Source organism: Pelodiscus sinensis, chromosome 14, assembly GCF_049634645.1.
Source record: "Pelodiscus sinensis isolate JC-2024 chromosome 14, ASM4963464v1, whole genome shotgun sequence".
Taxonomy (NCBI): Eukaryota; Metazoa; Chordata; order Testudines; family Trionychidae; genus Pelodiscus; species Pelodiscus sinensis.
In genome coordinates, this window is record NC_134724.1 from 20,722,730 (window position 1) to 20,745,077 (window position 22,348).

A 22,348-nucleotide genomic window follows, 5' to 3' on the forward strand; every position below is an offset into this window, starting at 1 on the left:
ACCTTGCTGTCCATCTGGCATGGTCACAATGATTGGTTGACCTATTCCACTGGTTGGAATTGAATGGAGGTTACCAAGCTGAATGCCATCTGTAACTATAGTAATAACTTGCTGACCTCCAGAACTGACAACTTGCTGAATTGCACCATCCACAGATTCTGCTGTCACTACTTCTTCTGTGGCCACAACTGTTGATAAAGTGTAAAGGAGGTCAAAGTATTTACAATTTAAAAACTGGGAGTCAGAAGTTAGTAACTATTAGAAGCCTTTTACATGCCACTTCAGATTCAATGCTTCTTCTACAGCTATAAATCTAATGCATTAACAACATATTCTTTATGCTTACAGGATCTAATCCAAAGTCCATTCAAGTCAATGGTAATCTTTCATAAGGATAAGAAACGTGAAGTTTCAAAAAATATAAGTACTACAGGTTGGACTTCACAGGTCTAGCACCCCTAGGGATTTGCCAGACCAGGGAAGGTCCCTCTCCTCTTGGCCATGCTGCCACTGGACTAGGGCTCCAACCTGCCCCTGCTGTTGCCTTAGTCCCCAGGGTGCTACCTGGCCCTGCTTCTGCTGGGGCCAGAGCACCACCACCAGAGCTGTACAGCAGCCTGGCTCCGCAGAGCTCTGCAGCTGCCTGGCTCTGTGGCTGAGGCCAGAGCTCTGCAGCCAGGGCAGAAGGACAGAGCTGGAGCTCCGCAGCCCGGGCCAGAACTCCCTGGCTGGGGCTGGGACTGGAGTTTCCCGGCCACTGGAACCAGAATGCAGTTGGAACTCCACAGCCAGGGATGGGGCCAGAGCTCCCTGGCTGCCACTAGGATTGGAGTTCCCTGGCTAGGGCCGGAGATCTACAGCAATGGCCAGGGAGCTCCGCTGGGGCCAGAACTCCCTGCCATGCAGCCTGTCCTCCCCCAACCCCTCAAACACACACACTGGGCCTCCTGGCTGAGTCATCGGTGCCCTTTGTGGAGCTACTGCCCCATTGCCAGACCTCCCTCTTCCTGGGCTCTGTAGCCTGCTAAAAAGTGTCATGAGATATTTAGGTCAATCTGTTTTTAAATTCACCAATTGTTTCATTATTTTTGATAGCACCCACTATTAAAGTCTAGAATGTCAGAGTGCACTTTTTCTGCTGTCCTTCTGATGTTTAGGAAAGCCATGTGAGTGAGTCCAAGAGCAGCACTACTACTACTATTGGTAAAGATCCCTTGCATAGCCTGGAAAACAAAAAGAAGCCAATGAACTAAAAAAATATTAGGTCTATCTATATATTTTAGAAATGTGCATCTGTCTGTCTCTCTATGAGTTTGGTTGGTCAAGAGCTCCTCCCAAATTGTAAGAGCTAGGATCACCAAATTTGGTATGCAGCTTCCTCTTCTCCCAGCTTAAAGCAATGCCAGGGTTTCGTTATGCCAGGAAAATGGGAAGCATGGGGAATAGAACTGTTTTCCAAAACATGGAAAGGGAGGGACACTATAATCTCAGTGACGACTGGGGGCAGTGAGCGCAGGGGATAGCTATACTGTAGAGTGACCACTAGGGGCAGCATACCACCAAGAGAGCAGCCAGCTGGGGATGGGGCTTGCCATCTTGCCTGCCACACAACCAGGTAAGTGCACTCCCCCCTTGCCTGGGAGACAGCTCCCATTGACCCCCCACACCTGAGGAAGCAGTAAGTGGTAGAAAGAAAGCTCCTGGTGGACTCCACTGTGCCCCAGGAGAGGACAAGGAGAACTAGAGAGCCCCTGGCAGCCCACTCCTGCTTGGCGAGGGGAGAGAGGAGGAGCCCCCAGTACCCCTCTCCTGTGCACCTCCCACACCCTCGGTCTTCTGCCCTGAGACCCCCACATTCCCAAGGCCCTGCCCTGACTCCTGTACCCCTCACACTGCCAGCTCCCTGCCCTCAAGGACCTGGGCAATGCCAGGTAAATCTTCCAGTTCTTTATTAGTTTCAGTTATAGTAATCTCAGGGTGACTTGTAACAAAAGTTTTCAATGAAAAATCTGGATCTAGGTCCTCATGTGCTATAAATTCATGTAGCCCCAATGAAGTCAGAGGAGCTATACTATTTTACACAAGTTGAAAATATGGCCTGTGACTTTCCAGTTATGAGATCTTCTTCCTAAGCAGTAACAGGTAAAAAGATCTCTGTAGGATCTTAAACTTGTATTGTATGGCTGTTCCACTTCCACAGAAAGCCAAACAATACCTAAATAATCTTGGTAGAGTGTATCAAACAGGGCTAAGTGAACAGTATTAGATAATCTTGAAAAATAAAAGCTTTGGAGTCTAACAAAATACTTATTTTGAGGCAGAAATAAAGAAGAAGATGAACTTTTAAAAGAAATTAAATATTGTATAAAAATTTTCACAAGATAAAAGTAATAAAAACAAACTTTTGCATTTCAAATGCATGATTCCAGAATGCATAAATTACAATGACCCACTCAATTTCTTCTCTGCTACATTTATGAATCAAGCAAAAAAACAGAAAAGATATTATTCAGAGCACTGGTAAACTGTGTGTTATTCATCTAGGTTGTTTTTATTTGTCCTTCAAATTATAGGCCAAGTCACAAGGTCCCTTATTTTTGAAAATGTCAGGAGGAAAAACTCTATTCAAAAATAAAAACCACACTAAGGCACAAAGAGCAACATAAACACTAGGCAATCATGGACATTTTCAACCACATTAAACCTATTTTTATGTTCAACCTATGTTATGGTAAAAGCAGAAGCTTTGATTTAAGCAGTAGGCACTAGAAAGCTTTCTATCAGAGTAAAATTCAAAACTATAGCCTATGCCATCTCAGAAATGTCAGAGATCAGATAGATACAACTATGAAGCTTTCATCTTTGCAATTAATGACAGCACAATTTTAAAAGACTGTGCCATTCACATAATGATTGCAATCATTGCCTTCTGAAGACTTCTCTGTAGAAATTCATATCCTAACGAAATACTAATAAAAACACTCTTCAGGAAGTGCTTATGCAAGAAAATAAAATAGTATTAGCTATATTAAACAATAAAGATATGCAAGGAACCATAGGATGGCCCCCTAAACACCCGGGACTCTCTGTTTTGGCAACGTCCATTGTCTGGTAGGACCACAGATGTTCCTAGGCCAAAGAGCACCAGTGGCCAGGAGTCGGGGCCCAACCAAGGGCCCCTGGGGCCTGTTTAATTAGTTAACCAGTTAAACTTTATGTTTAACAGTGCTGCAGACAGAGACTGTTTCAGCTGGGTTGGAGCATCCCTCATCCACGGTGAGCCCTGCAGGGGTGAAGCAGCCACTTGCACGCTGTGGGCAGGGAGCTGCTTCATTCCCACTAGTTAAATGTAACTGACAAACCTCACCCATAAGAATTTAGCATCCCTTCAGAGCTGGACATTCATTGTTGCTTCATTTGAATGCCCAACTTGCCCCTTCTCTTGCTCTCCATGTATGTGTGTATGATGCACCAATCATCATACTATGTTGGACACTAGCACAGTGGTTCCCAACCTATGGTCTGTGGACCACTGGTATTCTGCAGAAAGTTTAAAAGCAAGGATCAGGCCCACCATGATGGGCCCGACCCTTACTTTTCTTTTCCTTTTCTTTTTTTTCCCTCCCCCAAGGAGGGAGGGGGGAGAGGGTTATGATGTAGTTGTATAGCATGGTTACTGGAAATAATTTGTTTCAGGTTGGGGGGTTGTCTGTAAACAAGAACAGGCCTGTCCCCCAAGACTTCTGAGAGTGAGGGATCATTTTACAAGACAGGTTGTAGACTGTGGTTAATGCATTGGAGGGGTTTGAGTTGTGGACTGTAGGTAATGACAAGTGGGATTCTGTTAAGCAGCTCACCCAAAGAAATTTATAGTCGGTGGATTTCAAACAAATTATTTCTTCACAGTCAAACTATGAAACTCTTTACCAGGAGATGATGAATAGGCCCAAACTATTATAGGGTTCCACTAAGAACAAAGAAAGTTCAAGGAGGACAGGTCCATCAATGGCTATTAGCCAGAATAGGCAAGAATTGTGTCCCTAGCTTCTGTTTGCCAGAAGCTGGCAACGGGAGACAAGGAATGGATTATTTGATGAATGTCCCCTCTGTTCATGTCCTGGCTGTGGCCACGATAGGAAGACAGGCTACTGGGCTAGATGGAGCATTGGTCTGACCCAGTATGTCCATTCTGATCTTATATAGAGCCCAAACGTAGCTGCGCCCTGCTGTAAGCCACTAGACCCCACTCAACTTCCAGAGCCGAAATAGAGCCCAGGACTCCTCCTGACAGTCAGCCTCTCTCTCTCTCTCTCTCTCTCTGCAGTTAGTAAGAATATATATTACAATTTTAAGGCTCACCAGTATCCCTTAAGTGACTTGCCACAAGATGTCAGAATGTTAAATCAGAGCTGAGTGGATCTAATATTTATTTAAATTTTATCTCTTATCTAGGAATTAGATACTGTGCTCCTGTCAGCTGTTAATTTATCTGCCAAAAAACTAGAGTTTTCCAGTGCCTTAGTAGTCCCAGAAAGAGGAGACATTCATGTGGAGAATGGGTGATTGGAATCTGTCCTCTCCCAGCTTGCTGGTTGACTTGTACTGAGCTTGCTCAGTAACACTGTTGAAGTCGCAGTCCTTGGTCTGCCCCTTCCATGCTCACTCTTTTTCCCCCTAATCATGGCACGCAAGGTCAGCCCTCCACCCACCAAAATCCGAAATTACTCCCCTGCTAATGAGTCCAAAATACACAGCTAATCCTGCTGATCTTCAGCATTTCAGTTCTGAAGTATTTTTCAGAACATGCAACAAGCACAGATTATAGCAACTATTTTGCTGAGATCTCCTCTACATGCATGTGTCTCCATCAAAGAGATTGCTAGGGTTGTTAGGCTACGTCTACTCTTCACGATTTCGGAATAAGCTATTCCAGAAGAAATATTCTGAAATAGCTTATTTCGAAATAGCGCATCTTCACTACAGGGAAGCCTGAAAATTAGACCAAAGTAGGCTCCCCTAATGTGGACATACTACCTCAATTTAGAACCCCAGCAAGCATTGGGAAGTAATTACTTTAAATGGCCTGAAGGAGCTATTTCAAAATAGCAGCAGTGGAACGTCCACATTACTGCTATTCTGAAATAATTATTTTGGAAGAGGCTTTATTTCTCATGGAATGAGGTTTACAAACACCAAAGTAAGCCACCCGTTATTTCAAAATTATTTCAAAATAATGGGCTAGCTGTGTAGATGCTCATATAGTTATTTCAGAATTATAGACATGATTCCAAATAATGCTGCTGTGTAAATGTACCCTTAGAATGCAAAATCTCAATGCAGAAAGACAAGCTTTTTTCTTTATAAGCCTCTAATATACACCATCTAATCCACCTCAGTATCAAAGCCTGTGAAGAATTTTGTCTCCAACGTTCAACAGAGTCCAAATAAGGAGCCTGGCCTTCTGAATGCTTTATTTCTAGATATGGTTTACCACTGTATAGAAATCAAAAGTATGCCATAGCTTTTCTGATGAATAGAAAGGGTTGGGACAGAAAAATTATAGCGCCACCTCCTATTATTTTATATGATAGCTAGCGCTGCTCTTGCTTCAACTCTGTTCACCAGTTTAAAAATGTAGAAGATTACAGAGGGTATTCTGATTTAATTGAAAAAGAGTGATTGTTTAGCTCAGATCTTTTGCCTTGGTTCTTTCAAAATGTCAGATTTTCAACTTTTGTTGGCAGGGGTTTGGCTGCCTGATGGGTCCAGTAGGTGGTTCTGCTGACATCTTCATAAGGTCTAATAATCATAGTCTTTGAAGCCACTTCTGTGCCACCAGATTCATGAATGCCTAACTTTCTGCATCATAAACAGACAGAAGAGGGAATGGGGGGGAAAGGCAGCAGAGTCTTTGGATAAGACTGGGAAAAAGCATTCATAGAAACAGAGTTGGCAATTTCCTGGGAAAATCTAGTTTAGGAAAGAGTGCTGGTAAATACCATCTAAAACTTGATTTAAAGCAGGACAATGACAAAAAAGACTGCATCAGAATCCAGCAAAGCCCTTGCTGAGATGATTTAGTTGGACTCAGTCCCACTTCAAGCAGGGGGTTGGACTAAATAACTTTGTGAGGTCTCTTCCAGCCTTAATATTCTATTATACTAAGTTCTGTAAGCACAGAATGAATTTTTTCAAACTTTAATCACTTCCATTCAAAACTGAGGAATAGGCTCATTCTACTCACTATATCAAAGTTGATCTACTACTACAGAATGCTGCACAGCCAAATGAACCTGGACTAGTAGTCCACAAATCTGCATGCTTCTGATCACTTAATTCTTCAAGCCTATAAACCTGCAATACTGTCATTGTCATATAACGAAATGTTTTCAACTTGTATTGCCATTTATACTGAAAACTGAAATACGAGTCAGCACATGCATAACTTACTTGAGAAAGTACCAAACCAAAACGCATTCCAATGTTCAATATTATATTACAGCCACTGCAATTTTACTTTTAATACAGATAACATTTGAAAATATAACAAAGTAAGTATAATATGGTGTATACTAACAAAACAGTTTTAAAAATAGAAAATGCCTTAAACTGGGACTGATGTTTTTTTTACCAGGTAAAACACATTTTTAGCACTCTGGAAAAAATTACCTCTGCTAAGTATCAGGCCATCCCCAAGCTTTGTTAAGAATTCCCCAAAGAATGGAGCAGCTTGCTACACCCATATTTTAATTTTTTTTAAAAGGGAATAAAAATGTAAGCTGTTGGGTATTCAAAGTAATTGGGGCAAATGGCACTTTACACCATCTTGGCAGTCAACTGATTCTCTTTCCTCCTTGCACAGCCTCCTTTTCAATGCAGCAGGAATGTGTGCCCAGAAACATGTTCCCCCATCCTATCCCCACTGGCAGGATTCCTAGAAAAGTGAATACATTTGCCAACATCTGTGATTACACTAATAGTACTGTCTAGTCACAATTTAGCTCTACATACCTGTGTTACATCTGTAGGCAGGGTGCTTCAGAATTTGGGAGAGAACATGTAATTTTGAAGGCTTCACACTCAAATTAGTTAACCACATAATCCAATATATTTAAGAACAAGTAGTCCTGCGGCATCTTAGAGACTAACAAAAATATACGGGATCATGAGTTTTTGTGGGCAAAACCCAGCTCAACTGAAAAAGTGGGTTTTGCCCATGAAAGCTCATGATACCACATATATATTTTTGTTAGAATCTAACAAAAGGTGCTATTCATTGATTTAAAGTTACAGACTCACACAGCTACCCCTCTGAGACATTATATTTAAGATTACTTAGTTGTCTTTACATGGTGCATATGTTTTGTTGGAATGCTGTATTTTATGACCATCTCCTCCAAGTTTAAAAAAATATCAATTTAAATCAAATGTTTAGTGTTCAGATATTAAAGATTTTCTTCTAACTAGTAATACAGTAAGTCAGAAATCAGTTTCTGATCTGATTACAGGCTCTTGAATAAATGTCACACTTTCACCAAAATAAATGCTGCCTCCAGCAGATTCAGAAATACCAAATCTAACAAAAAAAGAAGTACTTTAAATAGTTATGTCTTATAAGTATTTTTCATGATGTAATCCTCCTATATTGCTGATTTGAACAAAATGGATATTAACTTATTTTCAGCATTTTAAAAATGAGTTTCATTCCATCTTCAGACTAATTGTACTGCTGAAAGCTTTATCTCCACATTCTTAGTGTTAGTTTACTGAAGGAAAATAAATTATTTTGCTTTCTAACCTGGTGTTTCTGAAGAGTTGGACAGTGGAGCAGACGCTTCTGCTAAAGCTGCTAATGTAGCTAATACAGATGTTGATGAATTTCCAAATTGTACAGCAGATACTCCCGACTCATCTAAGAGAAGAAAAAATTAAGTCAGTTCACAAACTTGTATTAGATTGTTACAGAAGTCCCTATTTTTTATGCTAAAGACATATAATGATCTTGTTATAAACCAAACATTATATCCTGAAGACAAGTTTGTTAGGCTAATACAGTTCTAAGGCATTATTATTACATTATTATTCTAAGTACCTGGATGTTTATAATATGCAAAAGACAACAAAGAGGAATAAGGCACAGCTGCAATCTTACCATCATTGTTCACCATAAAATGGTGAACAAACCATAAAATTCCAACAGCTGTCCTAAAAACATCCAAATATCTGCTGCATTTGATATATCTGCAGAAAATACCAAACCTGTTAGGTTCACCACGCCTCCAGGTCCAATGATAAACTGTGGTGTGGCTGCATGTATTGTCACAGTGTCAGGACTCTCTGGATTTGTATTGATTTGATTCTGCATTGCAATCTAAGAGGGAAAAAAAGACAACAACGCTATTCAGAGTGCAAATAAACATTAAAAACATTATACTTCTATAAAAACAATTATAAAAATGACAGCCTTGTCCACGGGAGAAGGTAAATAAGACTAGATCAAAATGTAAATCTACAGTCTACCACTAAGTAATAATCAAGGAGAAGGATGGGTAACCTAGGCTAGTGAGTGGGCTGCATGAGTGGGTCTCCATTTCAGTAGGCCACAAGATTGTCATAACCAAGATGGTCTCCCGGGAGAGGATAATTTTGCTAACCGAACTTGCACACCTAGAATTTGCAAGGTGCACTTACTGGACCATAGCAGTGCTTTGATTTAAAGCAGAGAAGCACACAGCTCTCTCAATCAATGTTTTGTGCAATCTGCATGCACCTCACTTCAAATGTCCTTGCTTTAAGTGTGTGTCACTTTAGTAATACCAGCAGGGAAAAACCCGACATGGACAGAAACCAGTGGAAGCTGGCAACCCTTCACATGGGTAACACTAAACAAAATGTCTCATAGGCCACACATAGAACTCTAATGGACCGCATGTAGCCCTTAGGCTGCAGGTTGCCCACCATTGATCTAGGAGCTATTTAAGGTGAATTGGAAAAAGCAAAGCGCTGATGAGGACTCAAAACAAGTTATGTAAACTGTGGCCAAGAGGCTTCAGCTTTCGCCTTCATCTTCATGGTAACATGATTTGACTGAAGTAAAACTTCAGAATGCCACCAACATCCATTTCCCTAGCATTTAGATACTGAATACTCAATACCCTCATTTATTCTAGGTCAAACCACCCCAATTAATCTTGAAATTTATTTATGACTGTATAATCTCAGTGCCTGAAAAAGTCAGAAGCTACCACAAAAATGAATGTACCGGTAAACCAAAAAAAACCCCCAAAAAAACCCACCCTGCCAGTGTAAATCTGGGCATTCCAGGGGATCCTGTAAGAAAGTTGTTCTGATCCCTAGTCAATGAAAAGAGGTGACCTTCTTCCTCTTCTATCCCTACCAACTAATTTAGCCCTCATACAGGCAACTAACATAACACTAAGGACAGGTCATCTTGTCAGAGTTTAGTAGTCATACCTCATCTGCAAATTAGCAGTTATTCCATAACTCACAATGAACAAGTCTAAAAAGACTTAAGACCCTCACTTCTTGGATTGGCAGGGGCTAGAAGCATTCTTCAGAGAATTTTACACAAATAATATGTATGAGTTAGGAATATCACCTATCGTGTAATTGAATAGTCGTGTAACCACATGAAATTTTAGTGGTTACACGACTACTAGACAGTTCCTGGGGGTAGGACTGATAGACAGTGAACTCCTGACCCCTGTCCCAGGGAGCCCCCTGCCATCTCACACTGCTGTCTCATATACAGCAGCTCCCCATGCAGACCAGCTTCCAGGAGCGTGAGGTGGCAGCAGCCCCCTGTCCACGAGGATCCCAGCTCCCACAGACAGCAGCAGCAGTGCCAGAGGGGATGCAAAAGGCAGGGGAGGCTGCCGTGAAACAGCCTCTGTCCGTGGTGGGCCCAATCTCCCAGGGGACAGAGGCTGCTCCACATCCCACGGAGCAGCCTCTGTCCACGGTGAGATTGGGCCTGCCGTGGACAGAGGCTGTTCTGCAGCAGCAGCCCCTATTTGTCTCCCTATGTGTATTGGCTTCAGCCTACTTCCCTTAACCTCTGTGCTGCTACAACTCTATCAGAGGCAGCAGCACAGGGGTTTAGGAGGGCGGGCAGATCCTGTGCTCATTGGGAGCTGGCTTTTAAGCTAGCTCCTCCAGGGCACCAGCTCCCACTCCCTCCACCTCTGCTGCCTCTGATACAGAGGCAGCAAGGGAGGGGAATGTGTGTAATAGACAAGATTAGCCGATAAGCCCAGGCTGACTGGTTAATTGTGTAATTGTCTACACGATGACATTCCCAGAAGTGAGAAACTAGGAGGCAAGGTCAAATCAGTATCTTAGATGCCTACATACAAATGCGAGAAGTATGGGTAATAAGCACGAAGAACTGGAAGTGGTAATAAATAAGTACAATTATGACATTGTTGGCATCACAGAACTTGGTGGGATAATACACAAGATTGGAATATTTGTATGGAAGGGTACAGCTTGCTCAGGAAGGATAAACAGGGAAAAAAGGGAGGAGGTGTTGCCTTATATATTAAAAATGAACACACTTGGAGTGAGGTGGAGATGGACATAGGAGACAGAAGTGTTGAGAGTTTCTGGGTTAGGCTAAAAGGGGTTAAAAATAAGGATGATGTCATGCGAGGAGTCTACTACCCAGGTGGAAGAAGTGGATGAGGCTTTTTTTTAAAACAACTAACAATATCATCCAAAGCCCAAGATTTGGTGGTGATGGGGGACTTCAACTATCCAGATATATGTTGGGAAAATAACACAGCGGGGCACAGACTATCCAATAAGTTCTTGGACTGCATTGGAGACAACTTTTTATTTCAGAAGATTGAAAAAGCTACCGGGGGGGGGGGGGGAAGCTGTTCTAGATTTGATCCTAACAAATAGGGAGGAACTGGTTGAGAATTTGAAAGTAGAAGACAGCATGGGTGAAAGTGATCATGAAATCATTGAGTTCACAATTATAAGGAAGGGTAGAAGGGAGAACAGCAAAATAGAGACAATGGATTTCAGGAAGGCAGAATTTGGCAAGCTCAGACAGCTGATAGATAAGGTCCCATGGGAATCAAGACTGAGGGGAAAAACAAGTGAGAAGAGTTGGCAGTTTTTCCAAAGGGACATTATTAAGAACCCAAAAGCAAGCTATTCTGCTGCGTCAGAAAGACAGAAAATATGGCAAAAGACTGCTTTAGCTTAACCATGAGATCTTGCATGCTCTAAAAATAAAAAAGGAGTCATAAAAAATTACAAAGGATGAATATAGGTAAACAACACAGGAATGCAGGGGCAAGATTAGAAAGGCAAAGGCACAAAATGAGCTCAAACTAGCTACGGGAATAAAGGGAAACAATAAGACTTTTTATAAATACATTAGAAGCAAGAGGAAGACCAAGGACAGGGAAGGGCCACTGGTCAGTGAGGAGGGAGAAACAGTAACAGGAAACTTGGAAATGGCAGAGATGCTTAATGACTTCTTTGTTTTGGTCTTCATTGAGAAGTCTGAAGGAATGCCTAATATAGTGAATGCTAGTGGGAAGGGGGTAGGTTTAGAAGATAAAATAAAAAAAGAACAAGTTAAAAATCACCTAGAAAAGTTAGATGCCTTCAAGTCACCAGGGCCTGATGAAATGCATCCTGGAGTACTCAAGGAGCTGATAGAGGAGGTTTCTGAGACTCTAGCTATCATCTGTGGAAAATCATGGGAGACAGAAGAGATTCCAGAAGACTGGAAAAGGGCAAATATAGTGCCCATCTATAAAAAGGGAAATAAGAACAACCCAGGAAACTACAGACCAGTTAGTTTAACTTCTGTGCCAGGGAAGATAATGGAGCAAGTAATTAAGGAAATCATCTGTAAACACTTGGAAGGTGGCAAGGTGATAGGGAACAGCCAGCATGGATTTGTAAAGAACAAATCATGTCAAACCAATCTGACAGCTTTCTTTGATAGGATAACGAGTATTGTTGATAAGGGAGAAGTGGTGGATGTGGTATACCTAGACTTTAGTAAGGCGTTTGATACGGTCTCTCATGATATTCTTATCAATAAACTAGGCAAATACAACTTAGATGGGGCTACTATAAGGTGGGTGCATAACTGGCTGGATAACTGTACTCAGAGAGTAGTTATTTATGCTTCATAATCCTACTGGAAAGGTATAACAAGTGGGGTTCCACAGGGGTCTGTTTTGGGACCGGCTCTGTTCAATATCTTCATCAATGATTTAGATATTGGCATAGAAAGTACGCTTATTAAGTTTGCAGATGATACCAAGCTGGGAGGGGTTGCGACTGCTGTGGAGGATAGGATCAGAATTCAAAATGATCTCGATAAATTGGAGAAATGGTCTGAGGTAAACAGGATGAAGTTTAATAAAGACAAATGCAAAATGCTCCGCTTGGGAAGGAACAATCAGTTTCACACATACAGGATGGAAAGCAACTGTCTAGGAAGGAGTATGGCAGAAAGGGATCTAGGGGTTATAGTGGATCACAAGCTGAATATGAGTCAGCAGTGTGATGCTGTTTCAAAAAAAGCAAACATGATTCTGGGATGCATTAACAGGTGTGTTGTGAGCAAGACACGAGAAGTCATTCTTCCGCTCTACTCTGCGCTGGTTAGGCCTCAGTTGGAGTATTGTGTCCAGTTCTGGGCACCACATTTCAAGAAAAATGTGGAGAAATTGGAGAGGGTCCAGAGAAGAGCAACAAGAATGATTAAAGATCTAGAGAACATGACCTATGAAGGAAGGCTGAAAGAACTGGGTTTGTTTAGTTTAGAAAAGGGAAGATTGAGGGGGGACATGATAGCGGTTTTCAGGTATCTAAAAGGGTGTCATGAGGAGGGAGAAAACTTGTTCATCTTGGCCTCTGAGGATAGAACAAGAAGCAATGGGATTAAACTGCAGCAAGGGAGGTTTAGGTTGGACATTAGGAAAAAGTTCCTAACTGTCAGGGTAGTCAAACATTGGAATAAGTTGCCCAGGGAGGTTGTGGAACCTCCATCTCTGGAGATATTTAAGAATATGTTAGATAAATGTCTATCAGGGATGGTCTAGACAGTATTTGGTCCTGCCATGAGGGCAGGGGACTGGACTCGATGACCTCTTAAGGTCCTTTCCAGTCCTCGTATTCTGTGATATTCATGCTATGCTAGGACTGCAGAGGAGAAAAATATATGTTCATTGCCATATAACCTTCAACAATTACTAAATTAACAACCAATCAGCATCTTTCTGTAAGTTTCACCAGTATCATCAATCAAAAAAGTTACCTGTAATATTTCCGCTACATCTTCATTCCCATTGTCTATTGCAATATCTAATGCAGTTTTGCAAAATTTACTCTGCGTGTGGACATCTGCTCCATATTTTATTAAGAGCTCCACCACCTCCTGGTGATTGTGTTCTGTAGCCCAGTGAAGAGCTGTCATCTTTAGCATGTCCTTTGCATTAACATCAGCACCATGCTGCAAACAAAAACATCAAACAGACTATGCTGTATTGATCTGTGTAAACTGCAAAAAGTTGCAAACAGAACAATGATGAAACTACTCTCTTTCACTTGCTTGCTGAAAGGAACTTCCTGCTGTCTTACAATTACTAGTTTATTAAAAGTACTCTACAGTAAACACCACACACATTAACAAAAAGGATTAAAAGTTTCAGAGGGGTAGCTGAGTTAGTCTGTAACAGGAAAAACTTAAAAAACAACAAATAGTCTGGTAGCACTTTAAAGACTAACAAAACATGTAGATGGTATCATGAGCTTTCGTGGGCATAGCCCACTTCTTCAGATGACAGGAGTGTTGGAAGTCCAGACATGCAGTTTTTAGAACAATTTTATGTATCCAGTATTGCATTATGAAGAAGTCTTCTTTTTGGATGCCAATGAACAATTTGCCTGAAAGCACAGTGATTATAACAAATAATTACAAATAAAACCCAAAACTGAATGGGAAAAAGAATGTATCACCTGCACCCTTAATACAGAGGATAATGTTAAGGGTTTTTTAAAAATACATTGAATAGTCATTTTCAGCCAATTGTAGGATTTTAAAAAGTTACACCTCCACAGATTTATGAGTAACTAGTCTTCTAGATTCAAGTTCTATTTCAAATGTAGGTAACATAAAAAAAAAGTTTTTACCTTAAGTAAGACTTCTACTATGTTTGCATGGCCTTCTGATGCTGCCATATGTAATGGAGTTCTGTCCACTTTGGTTCTGGCATCCCGACTTACACCAGCTCGAAGTAACACTTCTGTAGTTGAATAGTGCCCATATTGTGCTGCTAGATGAAGTGGTGATGTTCCCAGCTGTAACATGGTATAAAAGTTGACCATTAAAAAAAAAACAACCCTCCCACACCACTATGAAGTGCTCACTTCCATCCCTCTCTTATTGTCTCTTTTATCCTAAAAGTAAAGAATCTAGGTATCAATCAATCCACATCTCACTGCGTTTCCCTTAATAATCATTTCCCCCTTCCAGTCTCATGGAACGAAGGCACAACAGGATGAAAGCAAGTAATATAAAAAAAGAAAGATTTCCAAGTTGAGATTTTCTGCTAACATCATCCAGAAAAGAGACCACTGTCCATGTCTTGCCTCTTTAAAGCCACATACATGTTCCAACTCTACCAACTTCCAGCTTTAGTGTTTGTCATTGACCCTACTTCTGCTGATCATCAGCAATTAGAATAAAGCTATTAATTGAGCCTTCTTCCTAAACTAAAACATAGTTACATAATTAGGATGAACTCTCTTTATGAAGTCAGGCAATATTATTAACTAGCCGGATTCAATACAGGAATATATATATAAAGCTCAATGTAGATTTCTATGATTTTGTATATTTCTGATCATTTATTTACACTATTTTCTGGGGAAGATATCACAGAGAAACAAAGATGACAAACATTTTCAACAAATGAAATATTTTATTACCCAATCTGTGGTAAAAGGTGCTCCATTTGCCATCAAAATGCGAACTTCATCATCTTGACCTGCCCGTGCAGCTTCTAAAAGCTTCTTTCCCAAATCTACCAGGGACATCTTGTGGAATAATGTAGGAAAAATTAATTAAAGGTTTAACATTTAAATTGGCACTACTGAAATGGACAAATGCTATCAGAGTTAAAAAAACATTCAGTATCCTCCTCTCCATAGTATTTCGTTTTGGTGTGTTTTTTCCCCCCCCCCAAGACTTTTAAAAATTAGATGGTCCTCTAAGCATAATAACAAGTTTCCTCACTTGCTTAACAGACAGCCAATCTGTGCCTGCAACCTTTTTTGGACATTCAAACAGAGTTGAAGTTGGGGTCAAGTGTTTATTACAATAATACTTAATATTCCTTCTTGTATTATTGTTCACAGCTGTGGAAGATTCTTTTTTAAGTTACTCCAGCATCAAATTGGACTGAGCTGGCTATATATACACTCTCTAAAATCAGTGTTTCTTAAACTTTTTAAGACGGAGGAAACCAAACAATTTTTGTTGAGGGAAGAAAAAAAAAAGGTGTGTGGGGGGGGTAAGGATTGGGGGGAAGTTATTGAGGAAAAAAGGGTAAAAAAGGTCACCTTCCCCTTTAAGGCAGCCATTTTGAATTAAGTTCTCTGAGGCACACCAGTGTGCCGTGGAACACAGTTCAACAAACACTGCTCTAAATAAACAATTATTTATACTCTCTTACTTGGTGCTGATTGCAACTAAGTGCAGCAACATTTGTACCAATGAATCAATCAGTGAAAAGACATTTTACTACAGTAAAACTCCATTGGTCCTGCATCCAATGCTCCAGCACTCCTGATGGTCCGGCACCATCAGGAACCCGGAAGTGCTGGGGGCAGCCAGAGAATTGGAGCTGCTCTGTGCCAGGCTTCCCCGATTCAGCCGCTGCTGAAACTGACCAGCAGCTGAATCGGAGAAGCCGGGGGCAGAGCAGCTGGGGTGCTGCTGGGTTGGTCCGGTAGCGCTGCCCCTCGGAGCTGCAGGACCAACCCGGCAGCACCCCAGCTGCTTTTGGGGGCGCCTGGAGTAGAGCAGCCGGAGTGCTGCCGGGTTGGTCCTGCAACACCAAGGGGCAGCGTTACGGGACCAACCCAGCAGCAACCTAGCTGCTCTGCTCCAGGCGCCCCTATTCAGCCGCTGCTGAAACTGATCAGCAGCTGACTCCGGAAAGCCCGGGGCAGAGCAGCTGAAGTGCTGCTGGGTGTGTCCCATAGCGCTGCCCCTTGGCGCCGCGGGATCAACCTGGCAGCACCCCGGCTGCTCTGTTTCAGGCGTCCCCAAGAGCAGCTGGGGTGCTGTCGGTTGGTCTCGCAGTGCCGAGGGGCGGTGCTACCGGACCAACCCGGCAGCACCCCAGCTGCTCTGCCGCAGGCATCCCCAATTCAGCCGCTGTTGAAACTGACCAGCAGCAACTGAATCGGGGACGCCTGGGGCAGAGCTGGACTATCGGAAGTGGGGGCTATGAGAGGTCTGGGATGGCATCCCCCCCACTCCAGACCCCTCATAGCCCCCCCTTCTGATAATCTGGCACCCCCTGGGTCCTAAAGGTGCCGGATTATCGGAAGTTTACTGTATATTCAACACATCAACTGTCTAAGAAAATTAAAAGGTAATAAGACAGATAACCTACAAACTTCACACGTGAAGTCATTTTGGATAAAATTACACAAGGAAAATTTTTCAAAGATGCTCAATAAGAGCCTTAGTTGACACTTCCATAATAATTCTACATAAGATATGGCATGTTAAATTACAACTAGTAATTGTCAGTGCTTCTTGTATTCTGACCAAATTCACACAGCTTATGTAACTTTTTTTTAAAACCCTCAATATTTCTCTTCTGTAAAAAATCAGTATCTTTTAAAAGTAGCTCATTATTTTAGGTTTCAAGGCAACATATGGTCTTTTTGTATAACTCTGGCTAATCACTGTCCCAAAACAATGACTATAACAATTTTTTCATAGTTGAAAAATGTTAAATTACTGACACTTGTACAATTGTAAATATGCAGATCTTACAGGTTGCGGACAGTAAACTTATGTGGCAAAATATCTCTAAACATGTTTACTCTACAACTCTCCAGAAGCTAGGGTTGCCAGATGGTTTCAACAAAAATACTGGACACACTTGACATTACACCACAATCTACATTACATCCTATTTATATTTTCTCAACTTGTTTCCTGAACACAAAGGTTAAATACTGGACTGTCCTGTTCAAACCGGACACCTGGGAACCCTATGCTGGAACAACATCTTTGCAAAATCACTGACCCAACATTAACAATTAAGGAATTAGAGTCCAAAATTTAAAATATAGTTTAAACTACTAGCCAAAATATATAACTAACTTTTCATTCTTTTACCTATGCTTTCTATCTGCAAAGATACTAAGAATGAGAATGGGTTTTACCAACTGTGAGTCATGCTCAATAATGAGTTCAGACCATATTATATTAGTCATAGTTTATGAGGAATGTGGGTTATGTTTCTGTATGGAGTAATTTACCAATGCTCATGATTTCACGTCTAGCTGCTCTTCTGATTTGGTCTCTTTGAGTGCATTTCATCACGGCTTTATCTATCTTGGGGTGGAACTCAGCAATTCACCCACATTTAAACCAGGCCCTGGGCTACAGTACCTTGCATGTTAACTGTTCTCACCTTCCAGGTCCAAACCTGATGAATATGGATAGGGCTGCCAGATGTCTGGTTTTGAACCAGACAGTCTGGTATTTGAACTGTGTGTCTGGGAAACAAATTGAGAAAATACCGAACATATAAATGTCCGGTATTTTCTAATTAAATAAGTTTTATTATTATCATGCGTATCAGTACGTAGTTGCATACTGCCTAGCTGGTAGACATGCTCACACTGCGTAAGCGTATCTACCAGTCAGACAGTATGCAACTATGCAGTGGGAGGGGGGGCAGGGCGGGGCAGGATGGAATCCCTGGGGCTGAACTCGCCCGTGCGGTCTGCCAGGACTGTGCGCCTGGGCCAGCCCTGTTTCCCGCCAGCCGGTTCCCTCCCATTCTTCCCCCTCAGCCAGCCTCGCTCCCCCTGACCTCCTCCCCACCAGCCAGTTCTCCCTCCAACCTCCTACTGGCCAGCCCTGCTCCCTGCCGGATGGTTCTCCCTCCCCCCATCTCCCTAGACAGGGGTTGTTGCCACCCTGCGCTACTACCTCTGTATCAGAGGCAGCAGTGCAGGGCAACAGGCAGCCAGCTCGTGAGGGGAGCTGGTTTTTAAACTAGCTCCCCTCACAGACCAGCTCCTGCCTGGTACCCCACGCTGCTGCCTCTGATACAGAAACAGCAGTGTGGAGTGGTTGGGGGCTCCTTGGGAGTGGGGCCAGAGCTCAGTGGCTGCTGGCCCCACCTTCAGGGACTATAGAATAGTCAAGTAACTAATAAGAATTATGGGGTTAATTGACTATTCAATTAACTGAAATTTAACATCTCTAGTCTGAACAGGAGAAAAGCAAAGAGTATATTACTGAAAGCTACAGTTTAGTTGTGAAAATAGTTTTGAAGGGGAAAACTGAACCATTATATTAATAGATAAACTTGAAATAAAATGGTTTAACCTTTGATAAGTTTGTTAAGTTTCACAGATGTTAAGTTTCACACAGAATTTCAGATGTTACAATTCGGAAAGGTCAGAATTCAAATTACATTGAAAGCAGACCAAATTCCAAGTTTTGGCCAACTCACTCACTCACTCACTGTCTGTCTGTCTGTGTGCGTGTGTGTGAGAGAACATGGAGTGTCTGAACTCTGATGGAACCTGCTTTTACAGCAAGTAATAAATTTTTGCTATATTGCCTTGTGGGGTTTCTCTCATTAGTTGTTTCAGTCCACACACTCAAAGATATCTGAAGACACTTTCTCAGTGGGTTGTTTTATTCATTTGAACCACTGCTATAGGATTGGCTTTCAAATGTTACTACTTTATTTTATTTTGTTTTTTTATTTGATTTTGATATGTTCATGATGTTTAACTGAACTGTACTATACTTACTAAGTTGTGTCCAAACCAAGGCAAAGGAAATTATATAACATTAAATGAAAGAAAATAAGGTTTTTGTAATGTCATTTATCTGTAGTATGTTTATTACAAGGCAGGTTAAAAGTTAGATTTAAAGTATTCTTTTGCAGATGTTTACATACTGAAATTCTACATTCATAAACTCATCTAATAGTCAGTGACCAACCAATAGCTAATTTTATTTTTCTTATGGTACCCAAATAAATGTTCAGAGAGCCATCTTGTGGAGACAAGAGTAAAAATAACCCTAACAAAATTGACATTGTCAAGTTACAAAATAATATCAAATTATATAATGTACATCAGTTATACTACAGTTAAGAATCAACTAGTCCTTTCACTATAACATGTTCTGTGTACAGTAATTAGAAAAACAGACAAAAGGTATCACTAAAGATATGTCTCATGACCACTCAGCTAAAGTTTGTTTTTAATTTATGAATGACCTGTGAAAACATGAATCTAATATTGCTTTTGGAGTGCTGTTTGTTTGCTCTACTTACATAAATTCAATTTTTTTAAATAAACGTCTAACTTGCTGATGACTTTCTTGTCAATAGAAACAAATGCAGTCTTTACCCATAGCATGCAAAATATGGCCTGCACAGAAAAATATGTTTGTAAAATAAATTTGTGCATAACCACATTGAACCTTACATTATAAGATTTTGCAGCTTCTCTGGAAAAGCTATTGTAGATTTCTCAGCATATTAGTAGTTTTAGGAATTCAGAGCTGTCCTTAGGAGTTAAAAAATGTATGCACAATTCTCAGCAGCATCAAGTCCATTCCTAATGCAACTGTGCATGCTCTTATACTAGGGATTACCTCCCAGTAGTGTCCTTCCCCCAAATTTTCCTACCCCCACTTGTCAAAAAGTTACATCACTGTATTGCCCAATTTTGGGTGATGTTGGGATACAAATCACTTGAATGCGAGAATAACGAAGTGTTGTAATTCTTGTTATATGAGTAAAAAAGGCAGCAGAACTGTATTTAGCCTATCCCTCCAGTGGAGAGGGAAGGGATAGGCTTTTTACTTGATGGTCTGTGTAATATTCACAAATACCTGACCCTCTCCAAAGTCTAAAGACAAAGCTCATTAGGTTCCATAAAGAGTCTTTATTTGTTGTGATCACTTTAGAGCTGAAATGTTTAGATTTGCTCTGAGACAATGATTTTGTCAAAGACAGCCCATCCTGCACTCTTAGTGAGCTCATTGAGAGCTGAAAGCTGTGAACTGGAACCTCAAGAGACCAACTTGCAAAGGTCACATTGGCAGATGGCAGCAAAAAATGATGGTGCAAAGCCACCAGCAAGAGCGATGGAGTCAACAGTGGTATAATAAACCACAGTGGCCAGAGTGAGTGGTTGGAGGAGCAGGTGAAGTGCCTTCTCTCCCCGTCCCCCACACCTGGGAGATGAATTCATGTGAAAGCAACTCTGACTTCTGCATTCTCTCCCCTCCTCTTCCCTCCAATCAAGGACAACAATAAGTGAGGTGTGCTGGAAGGAAAAGTGAAGGCACATTACAGCAACTATAGACTATATTTGATTGACTATGTTTTAGTGACTTTGCTCCAGAATGATAGATTTGTGACTGGGAAACCTACAAATATGTTTCCTACTAGGCCAAGATTTTTAACTGCATTATTTGCCAAAGTCATCTCCTCACATCGTTGCTATCCTGGGAGCTCATTATCTTGGGGAGTTTCTGTATTAATCATTTTTATTATAATAATTAATTTTTACATAAGCATGGTCATACTGGGCCAGACAAATGGTCCATCAAGCCCAGTATCCTGTTTTCCTATAGTAGGCAATTCAAGGAAGGAATTAAAAGAACTAGTAATGATCAAGTGATCCATTCCCAGTCTTCCAGTCTCAACTTTTCACAAAGGCTAGGGACACTTGGAACATGGGGTTACATCCCTGATTAATAGCTACTGATGTACCTGTCTTCCAGGAATTAATCTAGGGGTATGTCTACACTTCATTCCTCTCAAGAGAGAGGAATGCAAATGCAGACACCTGAAATTGAAAATGAAGCGGGGATTTAAATATCCCGTGCTTCATTTGCGTAATCACATTATGACGCTATTTCGAAATAGCGCTATTTCAAGAGAAAAAACAAGGTTATTTCGAGAGGGTTATTTCGAGGGAAGGGATTTATTTCGAAATAACCATGTTTTTTCTTTCGAAAAAGCACTATTTTGAAGTAGCGCCATTTGCAATTTCAGGTTTATGTATTTGCATTCCTCTCGAGAGAGAGGAATGAAGTGTAGACATACCCTAGTTCTTTTTTTAAACCCTGTTATAGCTTTAGCCTTCACAGCAAAAAGTTCCACCATATGTTGTGTGAAAAATATTTAGTTTTTTTAAAATCTGCTGCTTATTGATTTCATTGGGTTACCCTTAGTTCAGGCATGTCCAAAGTCCGGCCCGCAGGCCAATTGCGGCCCGTGTTCCGGTTTAATACGGCCCCAAAGGTAATTTGGCAATACCGTATTTTCCGGCGTATAAGACGACTTTTTATACTAAAAAACATCCCCCCAAAAATCGGGGGTCGTCTTATACGCCGGGTATAAACATACTGTAGCTTCGGCTACTGTGACGGGGTGTCCCCGTCCCTGGGTGCGCCCGCGGACAACCCCGGAAGCGGGGGGAGGAGAGCAGGAGCCGGCTCGCTCCCCCGGCAGTGCGGCGCGTGCGCCCGAGTCTGCCCGCCGCGTTTAAAAGGCGGCCGGACCAGCTGATCAGGGGCGGAAGCGGCGGAGAGCGTGGGGCCGGCCGGGGCGTCCCAGGGAGCGACCGCAGACGCCGGCCGGAGGAGGATCGCGGCGGACACGGCTGGGAGCAGGGAGGCAGCCAGGGGGCCTCCAGGGACGACTGCGGACGCCGGCCGAGGGAGGAGGCCGGCAGAAACCCCAGGCAGCGGCGGCGGGGGCAAGCGGGGAGCACGGAGCTGGCACGAGAGGCAGGCACCGCAGCAAGGAGACCCAGGGTGCCAAGGCGGCAGAGGTGGCCCGAGAGGTCACGAGGTGGTGGAGGACGGTGACGCGAGGGGAAGAGAGTTCCAGACCCCCGGACGTGCACTGAACCCGGAGGCGAGGCGGCCCGAGACGCTGGCCCTTGGAGCGACACTTCCAACAGACCCAGAGGGGCCGTGAGTAGCCCCCCTGACGGGCGCCGGGTCCTCCCCATCCCAGATTACGGGGACTCTCCCCCAACCGGGGAAGCGGACGGCTTG

At 42.2% G+C, this 22,348-nt stretch overlaps 1 protein-coding gene across 3 annotated transcripts in view; it reads right to left on the reverse strand.

Annotated features, from left to right (window-relative positions):
- Positions 1 to 22,348, reverse strand: part of GABPB1 (GA binding protein transcription factor subunit beta 1) — a 53,190-nt gene that overhangs the window by 20,778 nt on the left and 10,064 nt on the right. For all 3 annotated transcript variants that reach the window (XM_006139236.4, XM_014581654.3, XM_014581653.3), the window contains exons 2-7: positions 14,986 to 15,093; positions 14,188 to 14,355; positions 13,313 to 13,507; positions 8,260 to 8,371; positions 7,799 to 7,912; positions 3 to 188 (exon numbers count right to left, since the gene is read on the reverse strand). In XM_006139236.4, coding sequence (XP_006139298.1) covers positions 3 to 188; positions 7,799 to 7,912; positions 8,260 to 8,371; positions 13,313 to 13,507; positions 14,188 to 14,355; positions 14,986 to 15,093 — 883 coding nt within the window. The remainder of the gene's footprint in view (positions 1 to 2; positions 189 to 7,798; positions 7,913 to 8,259; positions 8,372 to 13,312; positions 13,508 to 14,187; positions 14,356 to 14,985; positions 15,094 to 22,348) is intronic.